The 16,877-nt window shown below is 62.4% G+C and overlaps 1 protein-coding gene across 1 annotated transcript in view; it reads right to left on the bottom strand.

Annotated features, from left to right (window-relative positions):
* Positions 1–16,877, bottom strand: part of NIBAN2 (niban apoptosis regulator 2) — a 32,171-nt gene that overhangs the window by 2,397 nt on the left and 12,897 nt on the right. The window contains exons 2-13 of the mRNA XM_072882774.1: positions 12,922–13,052; positions 9,298–9,426; positions 9,074–9,179; positions 8,128–8,295; positions 4,349–4,464; positions 4,167–4,271; positions 2,869–3,031; positions 2,258–2,445; positions 1,870–2,025; positions 1,160–1,276; positions 590–697; positions 370–481 (exon numbers count right to left, since the gene is read on the bottom strand). Of these exons, the coding sequence (XP_072738875.1) occupies positions 370–481; positions 590–697; positions 1,160–1,276; positions 1,870–2,025; positions 2,258–2,445; positions 2,869–3,031; positions 4,167–4,271; positions 4,349–4,464; positions 8,128–8,295; positions 9,074–9,179; positions 9,298–9,426; positions 12,922–13,052 (1,599 nt within the window). The remainder of the gene's footprint in view (positions 1–369; positions 482–589; positions 698–1,159; positions 1,277–1,869; positions 2,026–2,257; positions 2,446–2,868; positions 3,032–4,166; positions 4,272–4,348; positions 4,465–8,127; positions 8,296–9,073; positions 9,180–9,297; positions 9,427–12,921; positions 13,053–16,877) is intronic.

The raw sequence follows: 16,877 nt of genomic DNA, 5'->3' as shown, positions 1-16,877 counted from the left end.
CCCCCAGCACCCTGCCTGGGGTCACCATCTCCTCGTACAGCACCCTGCACGGGGTCACCCCTCCTCATATAGCCCCCAGCACCCTGCATGGGGTCACCCCCTCCTACGGTCCCCAGCACCCTGCACAGGGTCACCCTCTCCTCATACAGCCCCCAGCACCCTTCTCAGGGTCACCCCTCCTCATACAGCCCCCAGCACCCTGCTCGGGGTCACCCCCTCCTCCTATGGTCCCCAGCACCCAGCATGGGCCCTCCAGGTGCTGCTGAGCCCAGGCTCAGCTTCCACTCACTTGCACCCAGCACCCAGCACCCACCCCAGGGTGCTGGAGCCCCCCTGGGGCTCAGAGCTGAGCGGGGCCAGGCTCCCTACCTTGCATGATGTCTTTCATCACCGACTGCAGCACGACCTCCTCATAAGTGTTCTCCACCAGGATGAAGCTGGCAAAGTCCTCAAAGATCAGCTCCTGAAACTTGGCTAACTCCTGCCGCGGGGGGAGAGGTCGCTCAGCCCGTGGGGACGGGAGGGAGGAAGCTCCAGCCCCTCCACAGAGGGATGGTCCTCCCCCCAGCCCCAAACTGTAGCCCCTTACCCCCTTGCAGGTCGGCGCCAGCTTTTTCAGCAGGAAGGGGATGGTGATCTGCAGCAGGGCCTCCCTGAAGAACTTCTTCCGCACGGTGCTGCTGTCGTAGTCGTATTTCTGCAGGGCAAGCGAGAGGGCAGCCCCGGGTCAACGAGGGCTGTGGGCTGGCAGCTCCCCGGCCGTGGGCACAAGCCCCTGTGGTTTGCAACCCCCAACCCATGTGCACGGGCGTGAGCAGGTTCCTCCGTGCCTCGCATCCTTCTCTCCAGCTGGTTCCCAAGGTGCCTGAGCCTGGATAGGAGCCAGCTCCTCCATCGCTGTCTGCAGAAGGGTTTTTGGGCCAGTCTGAACCCTGGGTGGCTTTTACAGTGATGCATGTGGTCAGAGGGGACCTGGCTCCTCCAGGGGACTTCCCACTCACATCCCAGGAAAATGCACGAAAATCTCAATATACAGAAGTATTTCCCCAAAGACTTCTGTTAAAATTGTTAAGGTCGCTCCTGGCCTCTTTCCTGGGCTGCTGGCCCTTGGAACAAGGCCACTGAAGGCCACCAAAGGCCCCGACCCACTACCCCTCACCTTGAGCACCCTCTCGAGGATGCGCTGGATGGACTTGCACAAGTCATCTTTGCCCTGCAGCTTCCCCAGCTCCTGATGGAGCAGCGTCTCGAACGTGTACACGGCATCGTCCATTTGCTGTGAGCAGAGGCAGACGGTCAGCACCGGGGGCGGGCACCCAAAGGGACCAACGACGGGGATGGGCAGGGGGCTCTTTTGGGGCACTGCCACACCAAGATGAGCCTTCACACCGGCAAGGTCCCTGGCATCCCAGCATGGCATCCACAGACTCCCCCCCGAGGACCAAGGATGCTGCGGGTGGAGGGTGCCCAAAGCTGGTTTGCACCCCCCCCCTTCTACACCCCGCTCCAGATTTGGCTGGATCGGACCCTGTAATTGGGCTACTGGCCTTGCTGGTGCCAGCGGGCTCGGTGGCAAAGGGGCAGCTGTGCCGTGATGCCAAAGCCTGGGTGCTGAGGCCACGTTGGAAGGGTGCCCCATGCTGCTTCCCACCCATGGGCTCCCTCCCTGCTTGGCTCCAGACCAAAGGGGATGGCCAGATCCATCACACACCCTTAGCTGGGTGCCAGCTGCATGAAGGTGACGGGACAGACATCCCGGCCAAATCCCTGCCTGGGTAGGACCAGCCTGGCTTCCCCGCTCTGCCTCCGCTCCCCAGCCATCTGCACTCAGCCCGGGGGGACATAGGAGGACTCCGGTCCCTGTCCCACCTGTCTCATGTGGATCTGGGCCCTCTGCTTGAAGACGGACGTGCTGGAGACATCGAATCGCTGCTGAAGGCCTTCCAATTTCAGCTGGTCCATCTTCTCATAGCACGACTGCATCTTGACGGGGTGGAAGGCCAGGTGGGAAAGCTTCTCCATGTACTGGGGATAAAGCCGAGCTCAGCAGGGCAGGACAGCCTCTCTGCGCACTCAGGGCTGGGATATGCCACCCCACACCAAGCAGCCTGCACCACCACATGGGCTTCATCCCCATGGTCAGCCCAGGGTCCTTCAGCCCAGGGTGCCCCAGTGCCATCCGCACCAGGGACGGCAGCAGGACCGGCACTACCACTCCCAAGCCCGCCAGCCAGCAAGGAGCATCGCCAGGTCTCACCTCCACCAGCTTCTCCAGGCCACCCTCGTTGACGATGTTCATGTTCATGTCTGTCACCTCCTTGAAGAACACCTCCCGCACCTCAGCAAAGCCCTGGCTTGTGGGGGTCATCAGGGCCTCCAGGATGGAGGAGATGTAGGGCTGGACGTGATTACGGACGCAGACCTCCGCTTTGGGGAGGACGAATGCTGGGCAGAGAGCAGGGTGAGGGTCCTCCTCTGCCCTTCCAGCTCTGCAAATCAGGCCATAAACCCACCCTAGGGAGGGGGACCTGCCCCTCTCCCCAGACCCCTTCAGGAGAGGTCTCCCAGACTTGCAGGACAATGCAAGGCGTTCTTGCAAGGGGGCCGTGGTCTGTGTTGAACCCATTCCTCCCCCTGCCTTGATGGGGGGTCACTGCCCACCTTGTCCCCCACCTCCTGGGACAATGCCAATGAGGATGTGCACCCTGGCCACTGCGGCTGCTGGCATCTCCCCAGGGCTCCCCAGGAGCCATGCTGCACCCCAGGAACAGCCACAGCTTGGTGAAACAGTGGTGATGCCACAGCAGGAGCCGGTCACAGACACAGCTACACACATCCGTGTCCGCGTGTCTCCCCGCGGGGCTGTACCTCGGATCTTGCTGGCCAAGTGCTCCTTCGAAGTGATGATCTGGTCCATGTCCGTGCGGATGGTGCTCTCCATCTGGGGCCGCTCCTGTTCACACTTGGCCATCGCTGCATCGTACTGGGCCTTGGTCTGCTCATAGACCATCCTATAGATGGCATCCGAGATCTGGCGAGAGAGAGATGGGGTGGTCAGCTCCCCCCCACACCTCCTGCTGCCCCCGCTAACCATCGCCTCCAGCACCAGATGCCTGCAGGACCTGCCGAGCCTTCGCCCGTGCCCTGACCGGACCCCTCCTCACAGCCTGGCAGTAGGTTTTCCACATCAGGGACCCCCCAGCTGGGTGAGATGAAGCCCCACGGTGCAGAAGGTGCTTCGAAGCGGTGCCCAAGGGGCACAGAGCTGAGCGCTGCCTCTGTCAGCCAACGTGCCCTAGGCAGGTCCAGGCTGGTGGTCCAGGGAAGCTGGTGGTCCAGGGAAGCTGGTGGTGCAAGGAAGCTGGTGGTCCAGAGAAGCTGGTGGTCCAGGGAAGCTGGTGGTGCAAGGAAGCTGGTGGTCCAGGGAAGCTGGTGGTCCAGGGACGCTGGTGGTCCAGGGATGCTGGCAATCTGGGCAGGAGAGCCCCTGACCCTGTTTGAAACCTGTGCCCTGCCCTGCTCAACCTGCCTGGGATCTCAGGAGCCAAGGCTCCTTGCTCGCTGAGGCTTCACGCTCACTTTGCAGCCAAACACCGTGATTTCGGGGCCGGCAGGAGGCAGAGCCATCCCCCGCTCCCTCCCTCGGGATTCCCAGCTTTGCAACTAAGACCGCAGCTACTGAAAAAGCAGCATTTGTGCATTTTTAGGCTGCACTAGTGGCACGTTATGAGCCTGGGGTAATTATCTATTGGCTTTTAAGGTTTTAACAGGCAGTTTTGAAGAGCCCTCGGTCTTTTGCAAGGGTTTGGGCTGGATTTAGCCTGTGCTGCTCTAAAAATGGCTCGCTAAATATAGCCGGACGGGCTTCGCTCCAGGGCTGGGCTTCCTCCTGTTTGCTTCCCTCACCCCAGGGACGCCGCGCAGGCAGGGCTGGGCAGGGCTGCTCGCGGGGGCACAGCAAGGAGCTGTAAAAAGCCCCAGTGGAGCACAAGGACGGCTTCTTTGGCGGGGGCCGGGAGAGGGGCCGATGCGGGAGGTGGCACGGGCAGGAAAGCCGGTGGGCACTGGCGGGGAAGGGAGGCGGCAGGGCGGCCCCCAAAGCAGAGGCAGTGCAGGCAGGGGGAGGGCAGGCGACGATGACCCCCCCGGCAGCCCCAGCCCCGCACCTGGATCCAGGTCCGCTGGCGCTCCTGAGCCTTGCCCTTCAGCCGGGGGCCGATGGTGGTCCTCAGCTCGGGGAGCAGCTCCTCCATCACCAGGTTGCTCAGGACCTGCGAAGGCAGGAGGCTTTGGGGACCCTGCTCAGCCCGCACGCCCCCACCCCAGCCTGGGGGGGACAGGTCCTCACCTGGGTTTCGTTGCCGCACAGCATGTCCCAGGTGCCGTACTGCTCCTTCGACTGGCGGTACATGCGGACGGCGTCCGTGAAGGCTGGAGCCTCCACTTTGGAGTCCTCGGAGATCCCTGGGGAGGGGGTGGGGTGGGGGGGAGTGAGCAGCCCAGCATGGGGAGCGAGGGGCAGCCCAGCTGCTTGCAGCACCCCAGCCCATCTTTGCAGGGGGTCCTTCACATGCCCCACACCCTCGGACCCATGCAAGGAGCCCAGGGCTGTCACCAGGATGGGGGATCCCATCCCAAGCCCCTGTCTCTAACTGGCGGGGGGCAGCAGTCTCCCACACACCCCAGTGGCTGGGGGGCTCCCACTCTGTCCACAGCCTGACCCCCTCCAGAGCCGGACCAAGGGCAGGCAGGCACCCAGGAGCAGGGACTCGGCAGGACGGGGGTCTCAGTGACCCCCGATGGTGCATGGGGACCCCGGGACTCAGCGAGCCCCCGTGGCACAGCAGGAGCAGGGGGGCAGCAAGCCCCGATGGTGCACGGGGACCTGCGAGCTCGGCGAGCCCTGCTGGCACAGCAGGGGCTCAGCAGGATGGGGGGGCTCAGTGACCCCCGATGCTGCACGGGGCCCAGCGAGCCCACCAGCACCGCAGGACGGGGCAGCTGGGGGGCTGGAGGAAGGGGGGGCCCTGCAGGCAGGCAGGAAAGCGGCCGAGAGGCCTCGGCGATGAGTCGGGGCCCCAGCCCCGAGCCAGCCCTGCGGAGGCACGCTGGGCTCCGGCCGGCTCAGCTGCCCCCGAGATGTCCCTGCCATGAGTCACTGCAGCACGGCTTGTGGGGCCACAGGCTCGAGGGGGGCTCCGACAGCACCCCCACCCTCCCACAGCACCCATCAGGAGGAGGGGCAAGATGCTGGGAGCCCACGGCCACGTTCCAGGAGGAGGAGGAGGAGATGGGGGCAGCAGACAGACAGACAGACGGACACCCCTCTGGCAGGAGGGCGCTAGGATGGGACCGAGCCCAGGGTGGCTGGTGGTGGCTGTGCCCCAGGGCAAAGGGGCCCCCGGCAGAGCCACCCTGCTCCCCGAGAGCATCCCGCAGCGATGACAGCGAGGGTCACGGCACGTCCCTGCACCGCCCGGCAAGCCGGTGTCCCGGGGAGATGCAGCCGGGGTGGTCTCTCCCTTCCCACGAGGGACAGCCCGGGGTAGCGAGTGGATCTTTTCCAACGCACACAGATTTTTGTAAGATGATTACGTTTAACTCCAAGCCTAAGCAGCTTTTCCTAAGGGGCAGCTTAACATACAGGGGAAAAAAAAACACTGAGAAAGTGAAGTCTGACCCTTTCTCAGTGCTCGGTGGGAGCGGGAGCCAGGGCAGGGCTGAGCTTTCAGGGGCCAGGGCTTCTCCATCCACGGCTCCTTGCAGCTCAGCATCACCTCCCGGCTGGGACAGCCTGGTACAGGCTCCAGTCCCCTGCCAGAGCTGCTATGGCCAAACCTCATCCTCCAAATCAGGCAGAGAGCAGGGCAGGATTCGCCCTCCAAGAAGCCACCTGGACCTGCCCCACCAGGGTCACTGGTCCCTGGCCAAGCCCGGGGGGCAGCGGGCTCCGGCTGCGGGGACCCGTCCCCAGCCCTGCGTCCTGCCCAGGGACAAGCAGACAGGGCTGGTTGCAGGAAGCCACCGTGCCACTTCACAGGGCAAATTTAATGTGTTTGCTTCATTAATATATGGCTAATTAAGCATTGATCTGAGCTCGCTTTATTGGGATGGGAAGCAACCGCCCAAGCCTGGACCCTATCCTGGAAAGGCTTCGGGGGTGACGGTGCACCGCGGGATAGGAGTACCCAACACCAGAGAGTGATGCTACACCTCGACTCTTTCAAAGTCCACCCTGCTCACAGCACAGGGGGGGAACAGTCCTGAAGAAGAAATCTGAGTTTGAAGCCGCTTTTTGCCCAAAACACAGCTGAGCGGCGCAGCCTGCCCGCACTAAGGGGCAAAAGCCAGCGGGGTGGGAGCTGCTCCAGCCCCTCGTGTCACCATGCAGGGCAAGCGGCCATCTCGGAGTGGCCAAGGGCACCCAGACTCCGGGGAAGCCAGGCTGGACACCTCCTGTGTGAGGAACGATGTTGCACATCCCTGGGCCTTACAGAGGAGCTGGTGTTACAAAAATACAGCCTTAAAAAGGGAGGTGAAAATTCCCACACTAATCACACCCGGTGGCAGAAACAGAGCCTCTAATTTAGGGGAAAAAAAAAAAAATTGCTGGACAACAACAAAAGTGCTTTCATGGGATTTGAAACAGTATCTCGGACCTCACAGGAGCAGCGAGGGGCAGAAATGGAGCTCGGGAGGGAAGAACCATCTCACAGAGAAGCCCAGGCTGCAGGAATGAAGAACCCTGCCAGCGCTGAGCCTTCCCCGGGCCGCTGCGCACCCCTGTACATTTTTTTCATCACATGCTGAGGAGGAGGAGAGGGAGGAGAGGATTTAATGGCACAGCCCTGGCTGGCAGTGGGGATGGTGGAGGGCTCACATCTCTCCTCTCTCCTGCAGCAGCACCCAGCCACCGGGGGGGGGAATTAAAGATAAATAAATTAATTAATTAGCTCTTTGTTAGTATGAGAGGTTGATTCCTCTTTTATTAGGAGCTGGTTTTGCTCACAGTGCCCCGGCTTTGTGGGTCCAGCCAGCAAGCACAGGGGTCCTGGGGTGCGGAACTGCCCGCAGCAGTGATGCTCCCGCAGCATCCCGGGGCGATGAACGGCTGGGGGGGTCACCGCACCCAGCTCCCCCCAAAGGAGCCCAGGCCCTGGGCGGGCTGCGGGGACATGCTCATCCCAATGAGCTCAGATGTCCCCAGCTCACCAACAGCACATGGATGTGTTTTGCGGTGAGGAGCACCAAAAGGAAGGGAAAGAGCAAAGCTTTCAGATTTAATCTAACGTGGGAGGATGGAAACCCCTACTGAAACCCGGGCTCTGGATCCAACCCCATCGCTCTGTTCCCTAAACAGCAGCTCTAGCAAAACTGGCGCTACACGCAGCTCCCAGAAGTGAAAGCAGCACTAAAAAAATAGGCAGCATCGCTCTTTGCCCACTAAAAGACCCGATTTTGAGCAGGTTTCAGCACTGGCACCTCCTTCCCCAGGAAAATTCTCACCATCCAAGGCACCACCGAGACCTGGGTCTCAGCCCAGGAGCACACAGGCCACAGCCAAGCAGGAAAATCGTGTTTTCCTGCCAGAGTATCGCTGACATGGGAGGCAGGTCCTGCCTCCGCCCCGGCCCTTCGCAGCCCCGCACCCCCTCTGCCCACAGCCTGGCTGCCCTCGCTCGCTGGAGCCCGGGAGGTGCCGATGGGGCGAGGAGCAGGACGGTGGGGCTGGGAGTTTTGATGACTCTAATTACCAAATATTTTCTGCCTCGGGGTGGAAAATAGGCATCAGGGCGTCTCTTGAGCCAGGCTCTGTGCTGGCTCCTGCAAATGCTGCCTGCCCTGGTGCAGCCATCATGTTCCTTATGGGCGGTGGATGAAGCCGGGCACAGGGATGCACCAGGCAGCCGGATCCCTCCCGCTCCCCACCCTTGCTTGGGGAGAGGATGAGATACTCAATGATGCTCAACAACTCCCAGCCAATTCCTCCTCTTGACCCTCAAATCATCCCCTTTAGCCCAAAACCCAACCCAACCACCGCGGGGTCCCCAACAGCCTCTTCAGAGCAGGAGGACGATGCTCTCCCCACCCCGCAGCCCCCGTGTCGGTCCCCCCAGCATCGCTCACCGTTGTTGCAGTGCCGCACGCAGTCCTGGAAAACCGCCCGCCACTTCTCCTGCTCCTTGCCCGTCATCACGCAGAAGTAATAGTGCCGGGCGTAGGGGTGCCAGAGGATCAGGGGGAAATCCGTGGGGCACTTCAGGATGGGGGAGTGCCCCGATTTGGGCGTCACGCCTGCAGGGGGGAAGGATGCTTTGAGGAAGGGATGGGGCAGGACAGGGGTGGGGATGCTGCAGGGTTGGGGGTGTCCATCTGCCCCAGCAATTGGGGCTGGGGTGCAGCAGGGGCACACAAGACCCCTCGGCTCCTTCCCAGTGTCTTTGCTGTGAGTTCTACCAAAAACATGGGGCAAAAAAAGTGCACAGAGCCTCGCTCTTCCAAAAAGGAAATCAGAAGTGAAAATTGGAAAAAAAAAAAAAAAAAAAAAAAATCACTATTTCCAGCGTGAAACCCTCCCCAGAGCTGCTGGCCTGACCCTGCTGCCATCGTGCCCATGCTCAAAACTGGCAAAGGGCTCACTGCCCCCCGTGAGCTGTTTCAGCAGCTCCTGCCCCACTCCCTGGGGGCTGCCCTGGCCTTCAGGGACCCAGGGCAGGAGGACGGTGAGTGGGGTGATGGCCCGTCCTCCTGGGAGTCTGGATGGAGGAGCAGGAGCTGCTGCCTTTGCCCAGCGCTCCCTGGGAAAGGGAGGCAGGAGCAGCTCGGGGCAGCTCTCATGGAGCCGCAGACGCATTTTTCCTTCCTTTCCTTCTTTTCACCCCACGGGGGGAATGGGGCCATTCTCCTTCCCTACAGCTCCACACCCCAAAACCACCCCTTCCCAAAGGTCCTGAGGGATGCCCACACCCCAAAACCACCCCTTCCCAAAGGTCCCCAAGGGATGCCCAGCAGCATGGGGGTGCAGGGGACCCCCAGCATCCCTCCTCGCCCCACAGCCACCAGGACCACTCACCAGGCAGGCTGCTGTTCACCAGCTCCAGGTACTGGTCCACAGAGGTGAGGATCTTGTAGCCAGCACTGTTGACCAGTACGCGGGGTGGCAGGTCCCGCTCATAGGCCTGAGCAGAAAAAGATGGTCATGGATGACGGGGAGCACGGCCATGCCACCGCAGCGATGGCGTGTCCCCCTGTGAAGCTGTGCCCACCAGAGACGGGCAAAAGGGTGATGCCCCTCACCAGTTTGTTCTCGTAGAGGACCAAGCCGTAGTTGTGCGGGACCACGCAGAAGCGGTTCCTCCACTTCTTGTTCTCCTCAATGTACTGGAACAGGTTGCCCGAGTAGATGACGTGGTCCTCCAGCGGGACCTGCGGGGAGGAGACACGCGGTGGGTGGCACGGGAGGGGCAGGGAGGGGGCAGCCGGGTACCCCCCCATCCCATGGCCACGGCCTGGCTCGGGGAGCTCAGCAAGGTCCATTCGTGGTGGTTTGGGTGGGGTTTTCTGCACTAGGGCTATGCTGAGGGTCTCTAATTTCACCACCGGATGATCTCCTATAACAGTGCAGATTTTGGTGCCTGAAGGAGCACATATGGGTGACAGCCTGGGGGTTTCCACATGCACAGCCCTAGAAAACCTCAGAGGGGCTGCTCACACGCAGTCGCACGTGGTGGTGGTCACTGTGGTGGTGGTCACACCTCTGTCCCTGGCACCTCCTTCCTGGGAGACACACCAAGCTCAGCTGAGTGACCTGAGCTCTCTTGGCCGAGCAGCAGGTTGGAGCGGAGCCCTCCAGCAGCTCTTCCCAACCCCAGCTACTGCGATTTCCCTGGCTTGGGACAGGCGGGAGCACGCGTGGTACTGCTCGGTAGCGGCCATCAACCAGAAGGTCCTGCCAGGGTGTGGGTCAGAGGCAAACTGCAGATGGCAGGAACCAAGCACGAGCTCCAGATGGGACATGGAAGAGGAAAAGCAAGAAGCCACCCTGTAGAGCCCAGCACCAGACGATGCTTGAATGCTCTGGACCTCATGGAGGACCAGTGCCAGGAACAGCCTGAGGACGTGCTGCACCCCCGAGCCCCCCCAGCTGAGCAGCCCCTCACCGGCTGCCCAGCGCCTTTTGGCCTGCACGCCGGCAGCGTTTACGCCATCCCAAACACAGGCTGGCTGAGCGAGCCAAGAATTTGTCCCAAGAATTTTTATGACCCCAGGAACATAAACAAGAGCCGAGAGCTCTCGTGAGGGCGGGAGCGTGCAGCGGCCACCTCTCCTGCCGTGGCCACCCACCGTCCACCACGGTGGCCGTCAGGTCACCACGCACCCAGCACCAGGACCTTTCCCTCTCCTCTCCCTGCTCTGTCCATCTCCCGGTTCACAGGCAGCCCATTGCCTTCCCCAAGACCCCACCGCTCCCCGACCGCACACCCCCTTGGATGGTAGGGAGGTCTGAGAGCAGCTTGGCTCAGCAAACAGGCTGACGGCACCTCGCTGCTCCTTACTGCTTTCCAAAGCCCTTGGAAGGAGGAGAAGAAAGCACAACGCAAGCCCCGCAGGGCTGGGGGACAGCGGGAGCGATGAGAGCCCAAACCCCAAGGCCACCAGCAGGGATGGGGACAGAATGGTGGTGCCAGCTCTGGGAGTCCCCATCAGCATCTCACCGGGGTGGCTCATCCAGGAAGAATGAGCCCATACAAACCAGCTTCAAAACCACTGCCCGAGGCAGACGAAGCCGCATGGACTGGCTGATAATGAAAGAAAACCTGGAGCGAGCCCTGACGTGGGTCCAGGGGACCCTCAGATGGGGAGCAGCCGCTCACAGCCACCAGCATCCCAGGAGCCCCGGCCCTGCGGCACAGCCGTCCCCTCCTGGCACACCCTCCTCACCCGGGGCAGGCACCGAGGTGGCACCACCCAACCCCGGCAAATATTTGGGACAGGCAGGTATGTGCCACATGGCTAGGCTGGGCAGGGAGGGGGCCGGGGAGCGCACAGGCGGAGGGCCCTGGGCTGCCTGCATCCCCGCCGCGGGCCAGGGAGCGACGGGGAGCGAGACCTGGGTCTGGATACACCAGCTCTGGGGCTCGGCTGGGAGAGGCAAGGAGGGGGTGTTGTGAGAAGAGAGGATGCTCAGGGACTGGTTTTCAGGGCCACGTGAGGATGTTGGACCAAGGCCACGATGTACGCCGTCCCCACCGCTGGCTGGGGATGCCTGGGCTGCTGGGGAGACCAAAGGCAGAAACATTTATTTCTTTTTCTTATCGCTGCTGCTTCTTGCTGGCATTGCAGGCGACTGAGCCACAATTCAGACCCCAGCCCAGCTGTCCCCCTCTGCCCAGGAGGGCCTCCAGCCCCCGGTATCGCTGCAGGAGCTGCCTCTGAGCACCACATCCCCACAGAGATGGCAAAAAATAAGGTAAAAAATAAATAAAATTTTAAAAACCCAAATGCCAGATTCCAGCTGGACCTGCCTGAGGACAGGGAGGATGCTCTCCTGCATCTTCTGGCCACCCACAACTTTTTTTGGCATATTTGGGGAGTGCAAAGGGATGCTCTCCCCAGCTCCTTGCAGAGCCACCCCACAGACACGCAGGTCCCTGGGGTGTTTGGAGCCCGGGTGCAGCCTGGCTGGAGGCTCTGCCCGCGCCCTGGCAGAGGACAGGCAGCAGACGGGACATCGCGCAAGAGGAATGTGCGATTTATACGCTGGGGTTTTAAAAGACTTGCACGGTGTCCCTGACCTCCCCGCCTCGCCGCCGTTCCTCAGACATTCCTGGAGCTTTCTGATGAAGCAACCAGCCTCGGGAGGGAGGTACCCCCGGGGGTTTGATGGCATCTGCCAAATTGCGAGGAACCCAAGGGACGCCTTGCTGAGGACGCTGGGCGCCCGGCTCCTGCCCGGGAACCTCCACACCTTTACTTTGCTCAACACACCCAGCACCCAGGCAGCTTCCAGAGGAGATGGGGCACGTCCAGGTGCCTGGGCAAGGTGTCACCTTCGTGGGTGGGCCAGAAGGACAGTCGCTGTGAGCACCCAGGGCTTGAGTCTGATTTCATGGGTGCAATTTCTAGATTTCTTAAAAAAGCACGCCTTTAAGTCCCAGACAAAAGCAGAAGCCCATCCCCATGTGCAATCACATCTGCTCCTGCTTTCAGGGAGCAGCCACAGGACAGCAGCTCCACCGACCTGGCCAGGGAGCAACTCCAAACCCTGTCTCCGGCGAGAAGCCCCGGCTGACGTGCATCTGCCTTTGGAGGCGGGAGGGGAGAGCGGGATCCGTCCCCAGGTGCCGGAGCCGCAGGCAACAAGGGGGGATGCTTGGAGAACTTTTGCCAGCCAGGAGACATGTGGCTGCTGGAGATCAGGCTTGGAGCCACCTACCCTTCTCCTGCGGGGTCAGGGACCCGCCAGGGGCTTCCTACCCCTCCCTGGGCATTTGTCTGGGCTGGAGCATCGCTCGCACCCAGGGGCAGGAGGACAACAGCCTGGCACGCCCTGCTCGGGGCGTCACTGGGCCCAAGGGGGTCCCGGGAGCTCCGGCCAGCCCTGGCATCAAGCACAGACACCCACGGGGGCTGCAACCAAAAGCCAGCCTCGCCCCTGCTCGCTGGGTGTGCTCGTTGCATGGGCTGGGAAAGAAAACCATCCCAGCGGTTCCCATCACCCCACGTGCTGCACGGACGGTGCACAACGCCACGAGGATGGGCTGGACCAGTGGCACAGGGGCTTCATTCCACCCCAGCAGCATGGAACGGGAAGAGGGGACGTGCCTGGGGCTTTGGGGACGACATCGGTCCGTGCTTGCTGGGCATGGGGATGGAGATCCCTGCCGGGTCCAGGCTCCTCGCGCAGAGCCAGGCTCTTACCTTGCGGTGGAGCAGCTGGGCCTGTGGCCCTCCGTTGCCTTCGATCTCATAGCGGACGCTGTTGAAGAGCGCTACGCCGTACTGCTCCTTGTAGAACCGGCAAAACTCCCCCAGCACCTTCCCCGTCTTCTCTGCAATGGGAGAGCAGAACCGCGTTAGGCAGGGGCTGGATTTAGGGGTCTCCTTGCTGCAGACCCCCCCGGCACCCCGCTCGGACACCTGCCCCCCACCCTCCCCACCCACCCAACACCTCCCGTCACCCTCCTGCCCGCCGGAGCAGGCTTCGGTGCAGGGGCCACGGCCGAGCCCGCTGCCCTCTGCCCTCCCCATCCAGCCCAGGGACTAATTTGGGGTCAGCATGATCGCCTTTTTTGGCCTTTCACGTTAATGCCATGGATTCCTCTCCCCAGCAGGAAATTCCTGACATTAAGCCAATTCCGGCAATGCTGACGGCTTCCTGCGCCTTGTGCCGCTCCCCGGCCCTGCTCCGACCGCCTCGGCCAGCTGAGATTGGGGGCAACCCCCCCATTCCCCAACCGCAAGCATCACTCCCACCCACCCGACCCGGCCGTGCCCCCGTAAGGGCCATCCTACAGAGGGGCTGGGCGGCTCCAGGCTCTGCAGTGGTGATGCTCGGGGCCACGCGTGCAGCAGGGAGATTCAAAGGGGAAAGGAGGCAGCCCGGCCCCCCAGCATTGCAAACCCACCCCCAGCCACAGGGACGGTGCTTTCCCAGCCCCAGGGTGCAGCCACGGGAACCCCTTGTTCCTCCTGGGCCATCAGCCACAGCGGGGCAGCGGGACTGTCCCCCCCAGCCTTTGCCAGCACCCCTGCCCCATGTGCACCCTGCCCCATGGAGTAAACCCTGTCCCATGCGGCACCCTGACCCACACGCATCCTGAGCACCCTGCTCCATATGCATCCTGCCCCACACAGCACCCTGCCCCATGTGCCCCATGCAGCACCCTCCCCATGCAGCACCCTCCCCACCTACACCCTGCCCCACGCAGCGCCCTGCCCTCTCCCCTCCCCACCCCAGCTCCAGACCCCCCACGGGGCTCCTACACCAAAAACCCTGTCACAAAGCATCACAGGTCTGGGGACACAACTTCCCCAGAGCTGCCTTTGGCACACAGGGCCTCTACTCTGAATTTTGCTCTCAACTTTGCCCCAGAGCCTGTGAAAAGGAAAGAATTTGAGTCGCCTCCAACTATTTCTGACGGCTCAGCCCCTGCCAGAGCTCTGGCGATGGGCGCAGGCAGGAATGATGCTGGCTATGCATCCCCAGTGCAGGAGCCAGCACGATGCTGGGGGCACGAACCCAGACAAAACAGACCCTCGCGCCAGCCCCGGCACAGCTCGATGGGAGCCAAAATCTCCAGCAGCAGCCGCCTGGAGCCACGCTTGCAGCCCAGCCAGCACGAGGGAGCAGCTTGCTGCAGAGTGCTGCAAATCCCCGTGGGACGAGCAGCTCCAGAGGAAAATGCTGCCTGAGGATGGTGGCTGGGGACAGAGAAACTCATCCCCGAGGAGATGCTGGCACTGCCAGCACCACGACGGGAGCAAACCCCACGGGCCAGCGTCTTGCCGTGCCAGGGCTGAAAATCCCTTTAAATTTAAGCAACCTTTTTTCGCGGCAAAGAATGAGACGCCTGCTCGTCCCAGCAGAGAAATTCCTCACCCCCAATTTTGGCATTTTGTCCTGGAAAAGAAAGAGCTCGCAGTCACGCCGCGCTTGCGTCCACGCTGCACCTCTGTTGCAACTCCTGTGTACAAAACTGTATGATTTTGGCCAGGGCTCTGGGCAGCGATGCTGACAGCTGAGGTTTAAAAGGACATTTTGAGGTTTCATTTCCTTTCAGTCCATGGGAAAAAAAGAGCCCCCGGTGCCCGGGCAGGCGAGACGGCTTAGTCACTCATTCTTCCCTGATTAACAACGGGGCCAATTAGGAGGTTTTAAGCAAATGGAAAAGCAAAAGTCGATTACTTGCAGACATTGAAACAAAAGATTTGCAGTCAAACATCCAAGGTTACTCAATCTCCCCCAGCTCAGCAAGCCCCCCTGGGATGCCGAGGGGGTGCTGGGGGGCCACTGATGCTCCCTGCCCGCTGCCCTGGCTGCCCCACTAGCCACCACGCTCAGCCCCCGGGACCCGCGGGGGGTAGGAGGAGGTGGCCAGCGGTGTGGCGAGGCGGTGACACAAGGTGACACCAGATTTGGCAAGATGTGGACTGCTAGCGGTGGTACAGCCGGGCTTTGCTTGAGAGCAGAGGATGGGAAGCCCACGCTGATGATGCCAGTGGGTGCCCCGGCCCCCCCCACGCCTGTAGCACCCTGCGTGGAGCTCACGTGTCCCACATGGGAACTGGCTAAGCACCCACTGGCTCCTTCACCAGCCTGAACAAAACCTCCCAGCAGTGCTGGGGGCTACGCAGACCCCCCGGCTGCACGACCAAGGCCACCCACGAGCGGCCGTCCCTCTACGAGCCGCTTCGGCCGTGTGTCCAGCCAAGAGCTGGAAGGGTTTGGAGACGGGTGGCAGTCCAGGGAGCTGTGTCCCCTGCCTGTCCCCACGACAGGGCGAGGGAGGGATGGGGCTCTGCTGGCTCCCACCCAGCCACCGCCCTGTCCTGGGTGCGGGCTCAGACACCCACGGCAAAGCGCTCCGGGTGCACAAGCAGGGACCTCCCAGGGTGGTGCCGGGTGTCCCCAGCCACCTACAGACGGTGCTTTCCCAAGCCTGGTGTTTGCTCTGGGACCACCGAGCTCCCGGCACCGACACCCTCCCGCTGCTCCATGTGCCACCACCCTGGTCCCCATCACACCGAGCCATGCAGAGGCAGCGGTCCCCGAGCAGCCGGGGTTGCCGGGCCAGTGCAGGCTCCAGCACATCTCTCTGGTTCCCGGCAAAGCAGGGCAAGGGGAAGCCACCAGCTTTGTGGTCACAGATGGGTGCCAACGGCACCCACCAATGCCTGGCTCAGCAGGAGCCCCAGCGCCGGCACCTCTGATCACAGATTTCATCTGTTCCTCGGCCCCCGGGTTCCCCTCCTTCCCTCTCCCGCTGTCCCCGTGACTGAGCTGCACGTGGCGGCTGCAGGAGGAGATAAAGGGGCTCTGCAGCAGCTGGCTTTGTACGGGGAGGGCAGAGAAAGGGCTCTGGGCATCCCAGCCGCCGGGCAACCCTCGAGGCCAGGCTGGACGCGGGGCTGGGTGAGATGCTGGGAGCCTGGAGTAGGGTCCGGCTATGCCACATCAGCTCCGCATCCCTGGCCGTGCTCCAGCCCTCCCTCCCGGGTCCCCAGGGACCCACACACCCTCCCCGTCACTGCCACCACGGGCACGGCAGGGCAAGCAGCTCCTGCAAGGACACTGTGGCAGGGGGATGAAACAGGCAGCACAGGTTTGTCCTTGTCCCAGGTGACACCCGAGGACCGCGGAGCCCGAGGCTCGTCTGGGCGAAACCGGCCGGGAGAGGCGGCTCCCGCTCCTGCCCACCCCCTCAGCCGGTCGTGCCACTGCGGCCGTCGCCGAGCCCAAAGCAGCTCCAGCACAGCGGCACGGGCCGGACGGGAAGGCAACAGCCGCGGAGCAGCCGGTGCCGCCGGCGATGCGGGTTGCACCCCCAAAGGCATGTGCAGCCCGCACGTACTGAGAGGTCACGGCCCAGGCAGAGAAGCCCTGGTCCAGTTTTAGTCGCTTTGAGCCAGGGCAGGAGGTGGATCTCACCCTCAGAAGGACTCCAAAAGCCGTGGCAAGCTGCCCAAGCTCACCCAGCAGCCTGGACTGGATGCGTCCTGCCCTTGGAAGCATCTCCAGCACCAGCAGCAGCCCCACACGTGCATAGACCACAGCTCTTATCCCGACCTCCCGTATGACCAGGGCCAGCCCCAGCTCTGGCACCTCTTAGAGCAAAGCCAACGGGAAAAAACGAGCCATGAGCCCCAGGCCTAGC

The sequence above is a fragment of the Ciconia boyciana genome, chromosome 18 (assembly GCF_034638445.1).
Source record: "Ciconia boyciana chromosome 18, ASM3463844v1, whole genome shotgun sequence".
NCBI lineage: Eukaryota > Metazoa > Chordata > Aves > Ciconiiformes > Ciconiidae > Ciconia > Ciconia boyciana.
The sequence above is the reverse complement of the archived record's forward strand: the minus strand, read 5'-3'. Positions and strand labels throughout refer to the sequence as shown.